This window comes from Manis pentadactyla, chromosome 2 (assembly GCF_030020395.1).
Source record: "Manis pentadactyla isolate mManPen7 chromosome 2, mManPen7.hap1, whole genome shotgun sequence".
Taxonomy (NCBI): Eukaryota; Metazoa; Chordata; class Mammalia; order Pholidota; family Manidae; genus Manis; species Manis pentadactyla.
Genome location: NC_080020.1, coordinates 200151408 through 200166418, shown reverse-complemented (window position 1 = coordinate 200166418; position 15011 = coordinate 200151408). Strand labels below are relative to the sequence as shown.

Here is a 15011-nt window from a genome sequence, read left to right as displayed (position 1 = left end):
CATCTGACCTACAGTGTATCTCAGCCATCTCATTACATTGCATGGTTTGATGCTGTGCTCTCAAAACAGTTTCCAGTTTAACTGTTGTTTTCTACTCTTTTTGTACTTGTTTAGTGTCTTGGGTATCCTAACCATCAACAGTTTTCAGTCAGCTATGTCAAATTCAGTAGAGTTTTAGTAACATTGCTCTGATGCAGGTTAATTAGCTGTAGGGAAAAATTGCACATTTGTTTGGGAGGATGTGTTTTGGGCTTTAGTCATTTTGAGAATATGCAATCTTGACCAGGAAACAGGTTTAGAAGTTCTCATATGTATGAAGGTATTTCCATTTCTCAGGTTGTTGAATGGTGGTGGGTAAGAACAGGTACACAGAATCAAAAGCTGTAAAATAATTACAGATCTACCCATACCTAGAGACCTTGTTTCTTCAGGGTATGCTTCAGATAGTTCTTTGAAATGAAAAAAATGTGTTGAATGTGTGATGATGATTAAATAAATATTGAATCTGAATGATTAAATCAACTAATTGCTTAATGTGATTAAATCTTTTGAAGCAAAAAATAGATTGGTAGATTATAGAAACATAATTCTTTATGTTATCTTTCTTTACAGGGAAGTCGGGATAACATGAGTATTGTACTAGTTTGCTTTTCAAATGCCCCTAAGGTCTCAGATGAAGCAGTGAAAAAAGATTCAGAGTTGGATAAGTACTTGGAATCACGGGTTGAAGGTAAGAAAGATGCTGTTTTCTATTTAGAAGGAAAGGAAAAGTATTCTTCCTTGTTTATCAAATAGTTCTTAACATAATACTGCCTAAGGTTTACTTTCACTTCTTAGATCAGTGTGTGGGATTTATTGGCAGGGAGAAGATGACAAATTTCTAATATACCACCAAAGAGAATCATAATTTGAAAATAGTCTGTTAAAAGCCCGCCCCCCAACCTCCCCGACACACAGAAATTTCAGAAGTGAAATTTGCTTCAAGCTATCATGAACACCAAGTGCTGTAATTCCACTAACACTAATTCTGCCTTCCCAAGCCAGTCATAGGCAATCACTACGTTTCTCATCTTACTGATAGTTAATCATTCTTGTGGTGAAAGACTATTGATTTTACTTATTTTTAAAAATGCTTTATTTTTCAATAATTTTAAACTTACAGATAAGTTACAAAACTACTATAGAGAGCTCTCATGTACATGTACTACCTTTTACCTAGATTCCCTGTTTGATTGTATCTCATTTGACTCATCTCTATGTATTTTCAGTAAAAGTCTCATCCTCTTTCTCCCTCCTTCCTCTCCCTGCCCCTGCTTCTCTCTACATATTACTAATTTTTTTCTGAAGCACTTAGATTAAGTTGCAGATGTATCCCAGTACCCCTTATTAAAAAAGCAGTCTCTACATAACTATAGCACATCCATCAAAATTGAAAAGTTAACAGTGATATAATATTACAGTCTAATCTAAAAGGTCAATTCAGACTTCCCAGTTGTTTGTTAGTCTTCCTTAGTGTAAGAAAGTTGAATGGTCCTTTTCTTGTTTTTACTAACCTTGATATTTTTCAACAGTATGGGTTGGTTAGTTTGTAGAATGTCCCTCAGTTTGGGTTAGTTTAGCTGATGTTTGCTCTTTTGATAAGACTTAGAATCACTTCTCTAGTACTCCTCCCAGTGTATAACCTAAGTTCTTAGTTACGTCATATAGGGAGGCACATGATGTTAATTTGTCCCATTAGTGGTCAACTTTTATGACTTGCAGTGTTGCCTTTCAGGCTCATTCATTGAACAGTTAATAAGTATGTTGTACTTATTTTAGTAAGTATTCAGTAAGGAGATACTTTGAGCTTATGTTAATAACCTACTCCTAAAATTTTCACCTACCAGTTTTAGTGTCCATTGGTGATTCTTGCTTGAATCAGTTGCTACTAGGACAATAAACAAATGGTAATTTTCTAATTCAGTCATTCCTTCCATATGTATTAGTTAGCATTTTACTGTAAAGAAAAATTTGTCTTCTCCCCATTTGTTTGTTGAATTCCTATGAGCATGGACTCAGATTCTTTTTGTATTCATAGTGTTGTAATCTGTTACTATTATTTGTCATTTTGCTGCTTGTATTGTTCTCGATATGACCAGTGAGAACCTCTTCAAGCTTGTTCCATTGTCTTTTTGACCTGTCTCCATAATTCTTTGAGTTCTTTACTTTCTGGCAAAATGAGATATTCCAGATTCATCTGGTATTTTCCCTGCAGCATTCTTAAATGAGCCACTTTTCCAGTGATCTCTTTTTTTTTTTAGTTTAGTTTAGGGAAGAACAGTATTAGGAATTGGAATTTGGGCATTAGGTGTGCTATTAGGGCATTTCCATACCCTACTGAAGGATAGAACTGTACACACATACGATTTATGTCCAAAGTTCTCCCTCCCTTCCTATTTATTCATTCCATTGGTGACTCCAACTCCTGTTCAATACTACAGAGTTCATTCTAGTTTCCTCCCTCTTCATTATTTATCACTCCTTTTCCCACTACCACGAGAAACCTGGCTCCTACTGACTACTGAAGCAAATTTGTCACTGCTAACCCTTGTTTAGATGCCTTTCTCACTGCACATTGGGTTGGAACCCCATTCCAGGTTGTCCCCTACCCCCAGTGCTAGAGCTTTGCTTACTGTACTCAGGCTTGAGTACCCTGTGCCAGGCCCTGCTGCTACCACCATTGCCCTTCCACCCCCTCAAGACTTAACTTGCTTGGCCTTACTAAGTCTTTTGGGCTAAAAATCCATTATTATTCAGGAATGAGGGAGGGAAGAAGCTAGTCTCTTTATCTTGAATTGCTGATATATTTGGGTTTAAATCTATCATAATTGTTTCTTTATGTTCCATCTACTCTTCTTTTTTCTTCTTTTTTGTCTTTTGTATTCATCAGTGTTTTCTATTCCATTTTATCCCTCCATTTGCTTATTAGTTGAACATTCTTTTAAAAATTCATTTAGTGGTTACCCTGATAAATTGAAAATGCGTATTAGAGATTACGACAGGATCCCCAATTAATACATTTTGATTTTATGTGTGCTGTTTTTTAGATACAAAATTACTTTTTATGAAGTTACATTGTTATGTTATGTCAGTCTTATTTATTTTTTTGCCTTGTTATTCTTACCAAGTCCTTTTCTCAGTTCAGGGTGACATACTGACCTGCATTTTCTCCTAATACCTTTATGGCTTTTTAAAAAAATAGTAAATACATTTAAATAATAATAACTTTAATGATTATGGTGTGATAGGCTTATTGAATTTAGCCTAGTATGAGTCATATTTTGGATTAAGTAGCCATTCATTTGTTAATTATTAATAGAGTTTTAAATGTGAAGATTTGCAACTTCAAATGTCTAATTACCATGGGAAAACTAGTTGTTTTGCAAATTTGGGGCAGCATGGAAGAGGTTAATCTTTTTTAGCTTTATAACTGTCTGGTTACACACCCTAAACAAGGTGTTTAAAGGTTTAGTTTTCATTTTTGTCTTTTACATATATGTTTTAACTGTCAATGAGTTCTGCTTTTAGGGTAATTGAAAGATAAGAAACATGTGGGAATACTCTGAAGACCACGTCAGAGGCATTCAATCCTGTTGATAATGTCATACATATTAAGAGGAACTGTTAAAAATATACATTTTCTGATAAATTACAATATATTTGGATGGGGGATTGCTGGCTAAAATTTATCAGAAGGCAAGAAGAATTTTCTTATTGTCCTGTTTCTTCGTTCATAACAAAATGAATAGTTTTTGCTTTGGTAAGCACTCCCCAGTTTGGTCAGCTACTTGTGAAGTGATCTCAAGCCTGCTTGCCTAACCTCTGAAGGCTCCAGTCTCTTGAAGAGCACTGTATTTCTATTAAAGTTTTAAACTATGTAATTTGACATTAAGTTTTGAGGTCAAAGTATTCTGGTGTGTTTTACAACTCCGCGAATGTGTTTTTAGTGGGAGTGAACTGGTTGGGGAGGTGTGCTGTTAAATGGAATAGGATTAAACTAAATAACTACATGTATTCATTTATTCAGCTTTTCTTGAGCATGTGTGTCACTGGAGATAGAGCAGAAAATAAGTTCTTGATCACATAGAGTTTATGTTCTACTAGAGACCAATAATTTCTTTTTTCAAGTAGAAGAAAAATAAAACAAGCAGAGAGTAACAAGGAGTACTGGTTAGTAAGGTGCCTGTTAGGAAAGACATTTGAGCAGATAACTGAATTTGGGAAAAAAGAGTGGCTGAGAGAGTGTGGTCGGGATTGAATGAGCGAGTAGAAAAGTGGAAGACTAAGAGTGGTTGCTAAGAAGCAAATTATGTAGGGCTGTAGACCAAAATGAGGACTGTGGACTTCACTCAAACGATGTTGGGAAGTCTTGAAAGATTTTGAACACAAGAGTGACGATCTGACTATTTTCAAAGGCTCTTCCTCAGTTGCATGGAGAAGAGAACTGTAAAGTGGGGAACAAAGAAGAAGCCAAGAGACCAATTAGGAATCACGTGTTAATGCAGGCGGGCAGATGGTGGTGGTGGGTTGAACTGCAGTGGCACTGGTAGAGGGGTGTGAAAACTGGTTGGTAAAGTGCTAGAGGGCGGTGGTTCTCAATTAGGGGAGATTTTGGTCCCCCATGGGACATGTGGCAATGTCTGGAGACATTTCTGGTTTTACAACGGAGGGGATGCCACTGGCATCTAGTGGGTAGAGGCCAGGGAGGTTGCATAGCATTCTGCAGTGCACGGGACTGCCTCTGCAACAAAAATTACCTGGTCAGGAATGTCAGTAGTGCCAAGGCTGAGTGAGAAACTGCACTATTGAGATACAAGGGTAAGGTAGAAAAGTTATATGCCTACCTTCATGAAGCTTGTGGTCTGTGATACAGTTAAACATTGTGTACAATGGGAGTATGTACCGTTGTACCTACTCCAGGCTTGGGTTAGAGAAGAATTGGAGAAAGTGACAGTGAAGTTGAAATCTGAAGGCTGAATATGAGTTTAACAAAGGGGTTTATTGGATTGACATAAAAAGTGTTCTAAGCCAAGGGAAAAAGTACATGTGAAGATGTAGAAGTAGGAGTAGTCTTCCTTGAATAGAGTCTTTGGAGTACAGGAGTCAGAAGGTCACAGTGAGGGCCTTGCAAGGTAAACAGTTTGGATTTTGCATCTTGAGGGCTGCTTTAAGACAACTGCTTTTTTGTCTTAAAAGTAAGTTGCCATTGATTTTGAGTTTGTCTTGTTATTGGCCTAATAATTATGCTTTAAATATGTGTTTTCCATAATTATAAGTAAAAATTGAATGTGTAAATGTTTTTTTCTAAGCATTAGCAAGTTCTGTAATTTGTTTTTCTCTTTTAATTGTTGTGGAACATAGCTATTTAGATAACAAAAAAAATCTATAAAATGATTTTCAGTTTTTCCCTTTTATAATCCTTATCCATCCATTGCTTTTGTTTTCCTATAATATAGTATTAAAATTTTTATATAGTTCTTCATAACATTTGAAAAAAAATTTTTTTCATGTAGCTGTTACAGTGTTCATAGAGATCATTTTTAGTGATGATAAACCATTTTACTCAGTGGCTATACCAAAATGTTCCTGTCTCTTTATTGTTGGACATTTCATTTGTTCCAGTTTTTGCTTTTATGAGTAATGCTAGAATGAACATATATATGCAGATGACTTTTTATGTTTTTTTTTTTGGCTTACTTGTGCCATAGTAATATTTGCTTTCTACATTTTAAAAAAGGTACTACCAGATAGTACCTTTTGTTCTACCTCTTTGTGAATATTGAGTTTTATCACATTAATTTAGGAACTCTTTTTAAAAACCTACAGAAATTATGGAGAAGTCTGGTGAGGAAGGAATGCCTGATCTTGCCCATGTCATGCGCATCTTGTCTGCAGAAAATATCCCAAATTTGCCTCCTGGGGGAGGTCTTGCTGGCAAGTAAGTAGAACAAAAAAATCTAATTTTGAGTTCATTTATAATTAGTAATTGAATAATTTTGAAGTATAGCAATTGTTTAAAGATGAAATGGGTTGATTTATGGGTTGATTGATATGGGTTGATTTTAGAGAGAAACTCTAAAATTTTATCCAAAAGAGGCTAATTATTTATGATACTTTTTTGAGGATGAAGGCCCTCTTTCTTTAAGTGAGAACAAATGGATTGTGCAGGATCAAATCTGAGTGAAATGTAGCAGCAATGGTCTTGGCAAGTACTCAGTGTGGCTCTTAATTTTTGAGGTAGTCAAGATGAATTATTATTTTAAATATTCAGAAACTTAATAATTGTATGTAAGTTAAACTAAAGCATAATATTTTTTTAGGCGCAATATTATTGAAGCTGTTTATAGTAGGCTGAATCCACATAGAGAAAGTGATGGGGTAAGTTTTATTTTACTTCTTAAGCATTTAAAATAATTTTATCAATACTAGATATGAATATATTCACATAATGAAATCTGTAATAAACTGTTACTGCTTTTCATTTTAAGGCTTCAGTAAAAGTTTAAGGATATATATTGACTGGAGATAGAGATCAACTTCTGTTTTGTAGATAGGTTTGTTGTCACTAAGTAATGGGCATCAAATACCTTTTGTTTGGGCTTTACTTACTTCCTCCCTGTGTATCTACTTTTCCTTGTCTTTCTCCCTAAAGTCTTAATTTTGAGGCAAAGAATGTGCTTTTAAATATCTCAGTTTCTTTGCTGGCAGGCTGCTGCCACCCCTGGCAGTTAGTGATAGCGAGTGAGTGACTTTCTACAGACCAGACCCTTCAGTGCCCCTGTGTGAATATATCAGGGTCGGTTCTCTCTGACCTTACTGCTGCTCTGTGGTGTCTGCGTTGGGCTGGAATAACCACTGTCTGTTGTACCCTGCTGTGCTTGTCAGAGGCAAAGTTCTTGATCCCTTTACCTTCCTTAGAAATACTGATGAGCTGTCAGCTGCTCCTCTTTGTTACTAGTCTTGGGAGACAGAACAATGTCTTTGATTTTTTCTCTCCTAAATTTTAAGGTCAGTAATTCAAATAAGTATTTTCTCAAAGGGTTTTCAAGTTTTTGGACATCTAAAAATGAATAACTTAATTTTTAACATGTGTGCTTCAAAGATTTAAGGGAGCCAAACTTCATAATGAGACTTGCTGAGAAGAACTAGGCTCACCCCTCCACACCCAACCCCTCTTTGACAGAAATCAGAAATTATGTATCATCTCAATTGCATTATTTTCCAAGATTCATTATTACACAGCAGTGTCATGTGATTTCTTTTTTTTAACAATGAAAGTATGCTGGCAAAAGAAAAATTTAAAATTAATAAATACATTCAGTGAGTTAATAAAAGTGATACTAATACATTTGCTAATTAACAGAATCTATCTTTGTCTAGACTTAGCGATTCTAAGTCATTTTTGGCAGGTACCTCAAAGTATTAAGAATTGTATTCATAGCTGTGAAAATGAATTTAAAAATAAAGATAATGCCCTGTGACATATTTAGAGAACCCTAAGTCAAACAAATGATGATAGGATGTTGACACCTTAAAAAGACAGTGGTAACTGGGATGTAGAATGAAGAAAGAGTCTTAACCTTTTCAGCCAGATTATAGGTTCCACACAGCATCTACTACCATGATTAGAGGAAAAAACCCTCAAAAGATTGATTTTATTAATGAGTTATTATTAGCCATATAAGCATTCCTGTTTCCTCATGTGTTTAAAACACAACCCTGGTGTATAATCTTAAAAATTATTTCATTTTATCTTGTTGAATTTCTTGGTCCCTTAAGGTGCTTTTATGCCAAACAAGATTTTTTAAAATGTTATATAACCCAAAATTTCTGTTTAATGTATACCAGGATGACTTATTTTTTATTTCTTTTTATTGATTTAATTAAGTTATCATTGATATACAATCTTATAAAGGATTCACATGAGCAACATTGTGGTTTCAACATTCACCCATATTATCAAGTCCCCTCCAACCCCTTGCAGTCACTATCCATCAGCGTAGTAAGGTACTGTAGAGTCACTACTTGTCTTTGTGCCACACTGCCTTCCCCATGACCTACCTATATTAGGCGTGCTAATTATATTGCCCCTTAATTCCTTTCTTCCGCCCTCCCCACCAATCCTCCCCAAACCCTTCCCTTTGGTAACCACAAACCCTTCCTTTTGGTACCCACTAGTCCCTTCTTGGAGTCTACCAGGATAATTTTTAAACTTTTTAAAAAACAGAAAATACTGAGGCAGAGAAGCTTTATCACTAGTAGTGAGTAAATAGGTGACAGAACCATGAAACTAAGGGAAAATGCTCAGGATATAAAATTTGCCTTAAATATAATTATTATATGACTACCTAAATTAAGGAGATGTATACATACCTAAGCTTTCTACTAACATCAGCAGATCAAACACTAAGAGTCTACTGTGTAGTGCACTGATGAAGAGGAGAGACTTCAGGACATAGGTGTGGTCCCATTCCTACTCACAGTGCAGCTTGCAGTGTAGATGTAAACAGATAGTACAGGTTAAATAAGGAAAGCGTCTCATATCTTTTAGTAAAAAATAACAAATGACAAAATATAGAATGTGTTAATTGCCATGTGAAGTGTACAGTGATTGCTGGGGAAGTTATATTTTCAGATGAAAGATGGGATTTGATGAATGATTAGAATGGCAGAAAATGAAATGAGGAGGTTGATAGTTCAACTGGGTGGGAGTGGCAAGAACAAACTATAAGCTATCTTTGAAGGAAAGGGCCATCATTTTGACTAGAGTGTAGACCTGCTGTAGTGAAAAATAAGTTATGATGCCAGCAGTATTTTTGAAGAGACTGTAGAGGCCTTTTGCATATATTTTAGAGTAAGGAGCCATCAGTCATTTTGAAGTGTAAGAATGATAGACTCAAAGGACTATCTATGGTATTTCAGTCTGTCAGAAACATGCGGTATTAGATTAAAGAGATGCTGGAAGTCAAGTAGTTGTGAAATAGTGCAGAGATCATATGACTGTAAACTCATGAAGCTTCTCTATTTACTACAAAAACTTAACTTTTGCATCCCAGCGTAGTAACGTACTATAGAGTCACTACTTGTCTTTGTGCCACACTGCCTTCTCCATGACCTACCTATATTTCTTGGGAAATATTACTTTACCTTTTCAGAATAAAGACAACTTCGAAAAAATGTTGAGATATAACAACAGGTACCGGAAAAGTACTTAAAAAATACAAAAGAAGCAGAGAAATAAGTTATAGCTGTATAATTGAATTTTTAGCTCTTTCTTTAACTTACTGTAGCAGTGAATTAGGCACGGACATGCTCTGTAAATGTTTCTCAACTTAGTTAGATCTTTCCCATGTGGAAGATGTTGCCAGGAGGTACAGTGGCAAGAGCTGGTAGTTAACTCACAAAATGGGAAAGACAGTAGTGTTGTAGAAATAAATATAGGAGAGGAGACCGTTGGAAGGCATTATTAAAATTAAGTTTTTTTAATAACAAAAACAGTATTTTGTTCAGATATATTTTTTAAAAAGAATGCTAGTCAGAATTAATCAGATTTATTTAGATTGCTAGAATATGTACTTTGTATCAGAGATAGAATTGTTCTGCTGTAAATGGGTTCATTCATTTTTCTTATATTAAAAAATTCTTTTAGATAGTAATGTATTTCAGAAAGCTGAGTTGAATTATAAGTCAAATCATTTACAAATTCAGAGAGTTGACTATTTAGGGGAATCTTCTTGTTTACTAAATTTCTTTGGAATATGTTCATTCTTCTTCATGCAAGCAATATTGATATTTTCCCAATAATCAAAGTCTGTGGAAATCTGTGTTTAGCAGGAATTTTTTTTTTCCTGATTCATATATAGTCTTATTGTAGTTTCAAGTGTACAACACAGTGGATCAACAGTTCCCCATAGTATTAAATTCTCATCCCCACTAGTACAGCTGTCTGTCAACATAGAAGGATGTTACAGAATCATTGACTGTGTTCTCCATGCTGTACTATTATCCCCATGACCAACCTTCATTATGATAGAGAATTTTTATGCCCCTTTATCCCCCTCACCTTCCCTTGCCTTTCCACCCAGCCAACCCTTCCCCCATTATAACCACGGAATTCTTAATTAACGGGTTTGTGAATCCCCAGAAAGCTTTTGAAAGTACATTTATGTGTGTACATATGCATTCTTTAATAATATGTCTGTGGTTTTCATCAGTTCCTCAAAGGAGTCCGTGACCTCAAAAGAATAATCACCTAGAGCACCAGAAAAAGTAAAAACTACATTTTGCTGTAAGTTCTTATATTAGGCAGGGTCTGAGACATGTGCCCCCATCCCTTTTCCTTCTTCTAAAATGCTAGTTTGTGTTGTGTTAACTAGAATATAATAAATTTTGTGAGATCTGGGACTTCATCTGATGTAGTTCCCAACACCTACAGTAGTAGTACCTGGTATATGGTGAGAGTTCAGAAATGAGAGTAGAAATGTTTCTATCATTTTTAGTTGTTGAGACTATCCTTCAGTCATATATTTTTAAAAAATAGTTTGGGTGTGCTGATTGGTATGAAAGTCTATTTTTAGAGCTTTCTATTTTCCAGGCAAAAACGTTAAATTCTTCCCTCAAACAACACTTACATAATGCATTTGAATTAGTATACCATTGGTCAGGTAGCTATGTAAGCTGATTTTCCAAAGATAAAGGGGGAATTTTTATTTACCCAACTTCTATTTGTGCCAGGCCATATCCAATATATATAATATGTGTTAATAGTTATGTGTGTGTGTTTGTATAGCTAAAATCATATGTGATCTCAACACCCTTCTTTTAGATATAAAAAACTAAGAATCATTGAGACGAACTAGTCGGCCCAGGTTGCAAAGCTAAAGAAATTGTACACCCAAAATTTGAATCTAAGAATAACTTGAAAATGATTATCTTTACACCTTTCCATGCTGCTTCTCTTAGAGATTACATATATGTCTGTGTGCCACCTCTCTCTACCATCCAAGAAAAGTCATTTCCCATTCTTTAGTGAATCTCAAGCTTAATACTCTTAAGCCTGGTTTCATGTCAGATATTTTTCACTTAAATACATTTTTATTTATCCTAATCAAAACATTTAAAGCATTTGGATTTTTGAGAAGGGGAAGAAAAACAGGACAAAAACACAGAATAATCTCTATTTTTCTGTTTCATATTACTCAATTTTATGTATACTCTTCTGTTTTCTGTTAATAATTTCAGAAAGATCAATTAAAATAAACATAGCTGCTTTTATTGATCTGATTTTGATATCACAGTTTAGGACTATGTGAATACTACTAGTTTTTTGGAAATTGTTTCTTTTTACTTCAAAAGCATTTTCATGGAAAAGACTTACACTGTTTGAAAATATACCAACTTTAGTCACTATTTTTTAAGGATGATTTGGCATACCACTTCTCTTAGCTGTGTGGTCTTGACCATTTAAATGGCTCATTAAAATTATTGCAAATTCATTAAATTTTACATGATCCTTGCAATAATACCTAATTTATTATATTCCTAATTAGTCACTGTTAAATGTATTTCATGAAGTAATATTTGAGAATTTTTAGTTCTAAAAAATTGCTGCAAATAAATTCTAGCCAAATTTTACTTTTGAAAAATGTGCTTAGATTCCTCCTCCTGTTTACTGTCTGCTTTATTTATCTGTATTTCTGTGTCTTATTTGGTATAAGGCAGTATTTTCATAATTGAGAGATTTGATTCTTAAACTGTTTGGATGGCAATAAAATCTTCAAAACAAAAACTGGGGGTAAAGTTCTAAGTTCTCTATAATTGCTTTAAATTTATTTTACAAAACAATTTTAACTATCCCATCTAACATATATTTTTTTGTCCTATAATTTCATTAATCTTTCTGTATCAAGGAAATACATTATAGACTTCAGTTTGAAATAATGTGTGGTCAAGTACTATAGTAATTTTGACCAGTTATTTCCTTAGTGTCTGTATAAGGGGCACTTACTGTGCAAAAGCTATTACTTACTGTAATGTATTTGAAAGGGCATTCAGAGGGAAGTTAATGTTAATTACACCTGTGTACAAATCTGAGCTCTGTCACTAGCATTGTCACCTGGACAAATAACTTAAATCTTTCTGAGCTTTAGTTTCTTAGCTTACAAAAATTAGGGTTGCAGTACTTATTATGTAGGGTACTAAATGAAATTGTGTATATAAAGTTGTTACCGCAAACTTCCCTTCTATAGGTGGTAGGGAGGATACAGAAAGGAATATGACATTTTCTTTACCTCAGAGTTTACAGTCTATTTGGAGAGACTTGTGAACAGCTACAAGGTGGGATTAATTGCTGTAATAGATAAACTACAGTATTTTGAATAATCAAATGATATGGCTGGGGAAGAGGTTTTACCCATCTTTTATTCAGCACAATAGGAAAGTACAGTTTCTTGTAAGATAAATGACTTCTAAATGTAGTCATTAGCTCAAGTTCTTTGCGATTCAGTGGCTCTATGATGCCAGCCATTGTTAAATCCATCCTTACTTGATTTACAGTTTCGGTTTTAATGTGTTTTTTAAAAAGCAAATACTCCTCCACAGCTACTACTACTATAGCAATTCGCAGATACATGGATGATTATTGTGGTAGTAAGGGTGTCAGATGGAGTTAGAGGTGCTTCATCTTTTGAAGTCACCGAAATTGAACTACAACCAGTGTAACAGTTTTTGATCCAACCTTATCAATAAGTTCAAGTAAACAGTCATACTATACTATTTAGTCTGAATCTGTGGTTCTCAACCTTGGCTGTATATCAGAATCACCTGCCATGCAGGCTTTAAAAAAGTCACCTCCAACCCACTGCATCTGAATATCATGGGATGGAATTTTGGGATTTTATAATTTTAAAAACTCCACAGGGGATCCTGATGTGCAACCAGGGTTGATAATCACTTCTCTCTGTGTGTAAATCCACTGCCCACTTTGTGCGTGTCCTAGAAGGTTTGTTTGTTTGTTTGTTTTTAAATAAAAAAGGGGTGCTTATTTGGGGGCATTTGCATGGGCTGGGGGGTGGTCTTATGCCCTCCATTAAAAGTTCTTTATGATATATCAAGTAGAAAATTTCCTTTTCAAAGACATGATTAAAGACTGATAAAGTTTATGATTAGCAAGCACTTATTTATTGTTCTATCTTAATCTTTCCTGAATAGATTCAAATGAGAAACTTTTAGGGAAATATGTTTATTTAGTACAGAAGGAAAGGCAAGAGGGAAAAATTTTTTAACTCTTAAGAGAGCACATTTTCTTGTGCTCTCACTGCACAATAAATATTGCAAATTAAAAAAGAATGTTTGACAATATGCTTGGTGTAGCAAATTGGACAAGTCAAAGAAAATGAAGCATCTACTAACTTCACTACCTATTATCATTATGTATTTCTGTATTTACTTTCTTTCCAGGCATTTTACCTATAATATCCTAAAATGAACAGATAAACAGACATATATATATATACAAAAAAACATTTGCTATACACAGTGTCATATCTCTTGCTTTTTGCTACAGGGGCATTTTTTTTTTAAGTATACAAATGCTCTTATTCTTCTAGTAAACATTGCTGTTTATTATGTGGTTATATTAGTGTTTGTTGCAGATTTGTAGAGGAACAGTCTCCAAAGATGGCTGAGAGTTTGTTTCAGATCATCTATATCAGTAGCCTTTTTGTATTTTATTTTCCCAACACTTTATGATGAAAACTTGCAGACGAATAGAAAAATTGAAATGATTGTAGTGAACACCTGTATACTTTCTACCTAGATCCAGCAAGTGTTAACATTTTACCGTATTTGCTTCATCTTTATGTGTGTGCATATATACACTCTTCTCTCTTTGAGCCTTTGACAGCAAATTGCAGACATCATATTTTACCTCAGTATTTTGGCATGCACCTCTAAGAATGAAGACATTTTTCTACTTAACCATAATACTATTATCATATTAATAATAGATTTAATAATATCTAATATAATACCCAGTCCACATTTTCCCAGTTGTCCCTAGAATGACTTAGAATTATTATTTTGAACCACTGTCTGATTAGGTTGTTATCAATCAAGCATATTAAGCAAGTCTTTAAGAAAGCTCCTACTCTTTTTTTTCCCTTGGCCTGAATATGAGGGATCTGAGCTAGCTTTTCATAGGATGCCCTACTTTCTGGATTGTATGTTTGTTTCCTTGTGGTGTCCTTTAACTTGATCCTCTATTCCCTGTTTTTTGTAAATCGGAAATTAGCTTTATTATTTTTATATTAAACAATTTTGGTAAGAACATAGGACGTGTGTCTACTCCCTAGTGCGTCACATCACGAGGCCCATGCTGTTAAGTTTAACTGTGCTCAGCTTGGGCGTTAGAGCTTGTTTTGCTAACAAGATTAAATAGCTACTATTGTAGAAACTTGTAAGCTTTCCAAAATTAAATAAAATGAAAGGTTTGAGTAGTTTCCTATTCATATCTTATTTATAATGTTTAAAATGTCTGTTTTTAGCTGGAGATGATTTTATTAAAGATGAAAGTAAATAAATTTGTATCTACAGAACCTTTAAAATTTCCCCCAAATCCAGTTTAAATTTATAGTTTCACATTTTGTATTTCCTCTCCTACCTGTCACTTAGTGGCAATGACAATGAAGTTAATGTTCTAATGGCCTGCTTTCTGTCCTTTCTTGTTGCTTTAAACACTAATTTCCTTTTGTACTATATATAAATCACTTCAGCCAATTACTGTTGAAGTTAGTCAGTTTTAGGAAATGCTTGTGTTGCTGTTGAGTTCTAATAGCAGAGTACATTTCAGATTAAACCTCAAATGAAAATGTGAAGTAAGACAGTACTAGTTAATGGTAATCTGCTAAAAATGACAGTATTTGAATTGCAAATTTTTATTAATTGACACAAGTAAAACTTGATACTTATTTAAT

At 34.3% G+C, this 15011-nt stretch overlaps 1 protein-coding gene across 3 annotated transcripts in view; it reads left to right on the top strand.

Annotated features, from left to right (window-relative positions):
* The window catches only part of PPM1B (protein phosphatase, Mg2+/Mn2+ dependent 1B), a 79660-nt gene that overhangs the window by 53892 nt on the left and 10757 nt on the right, over positions 1–15011 (top strand). For all 3 annotated transcript variants that reach the window (XM_036925623.2, XM_036925624.2, XM_036925621.2), the window contains exons 3-5: positions 613–730; positions 5866–5977; positions 6360–6417. In XM_036925623.2, coding sequence (XP_036781518.1) covers positions 613–730; positions 5866–5977; positions 6360–6417 — 288 coding nt within the window. The remainder of the gene's footprint in view (positions 1–612; positions 731–5865; positions 5978–6359; positions 6418–15011) is intronic.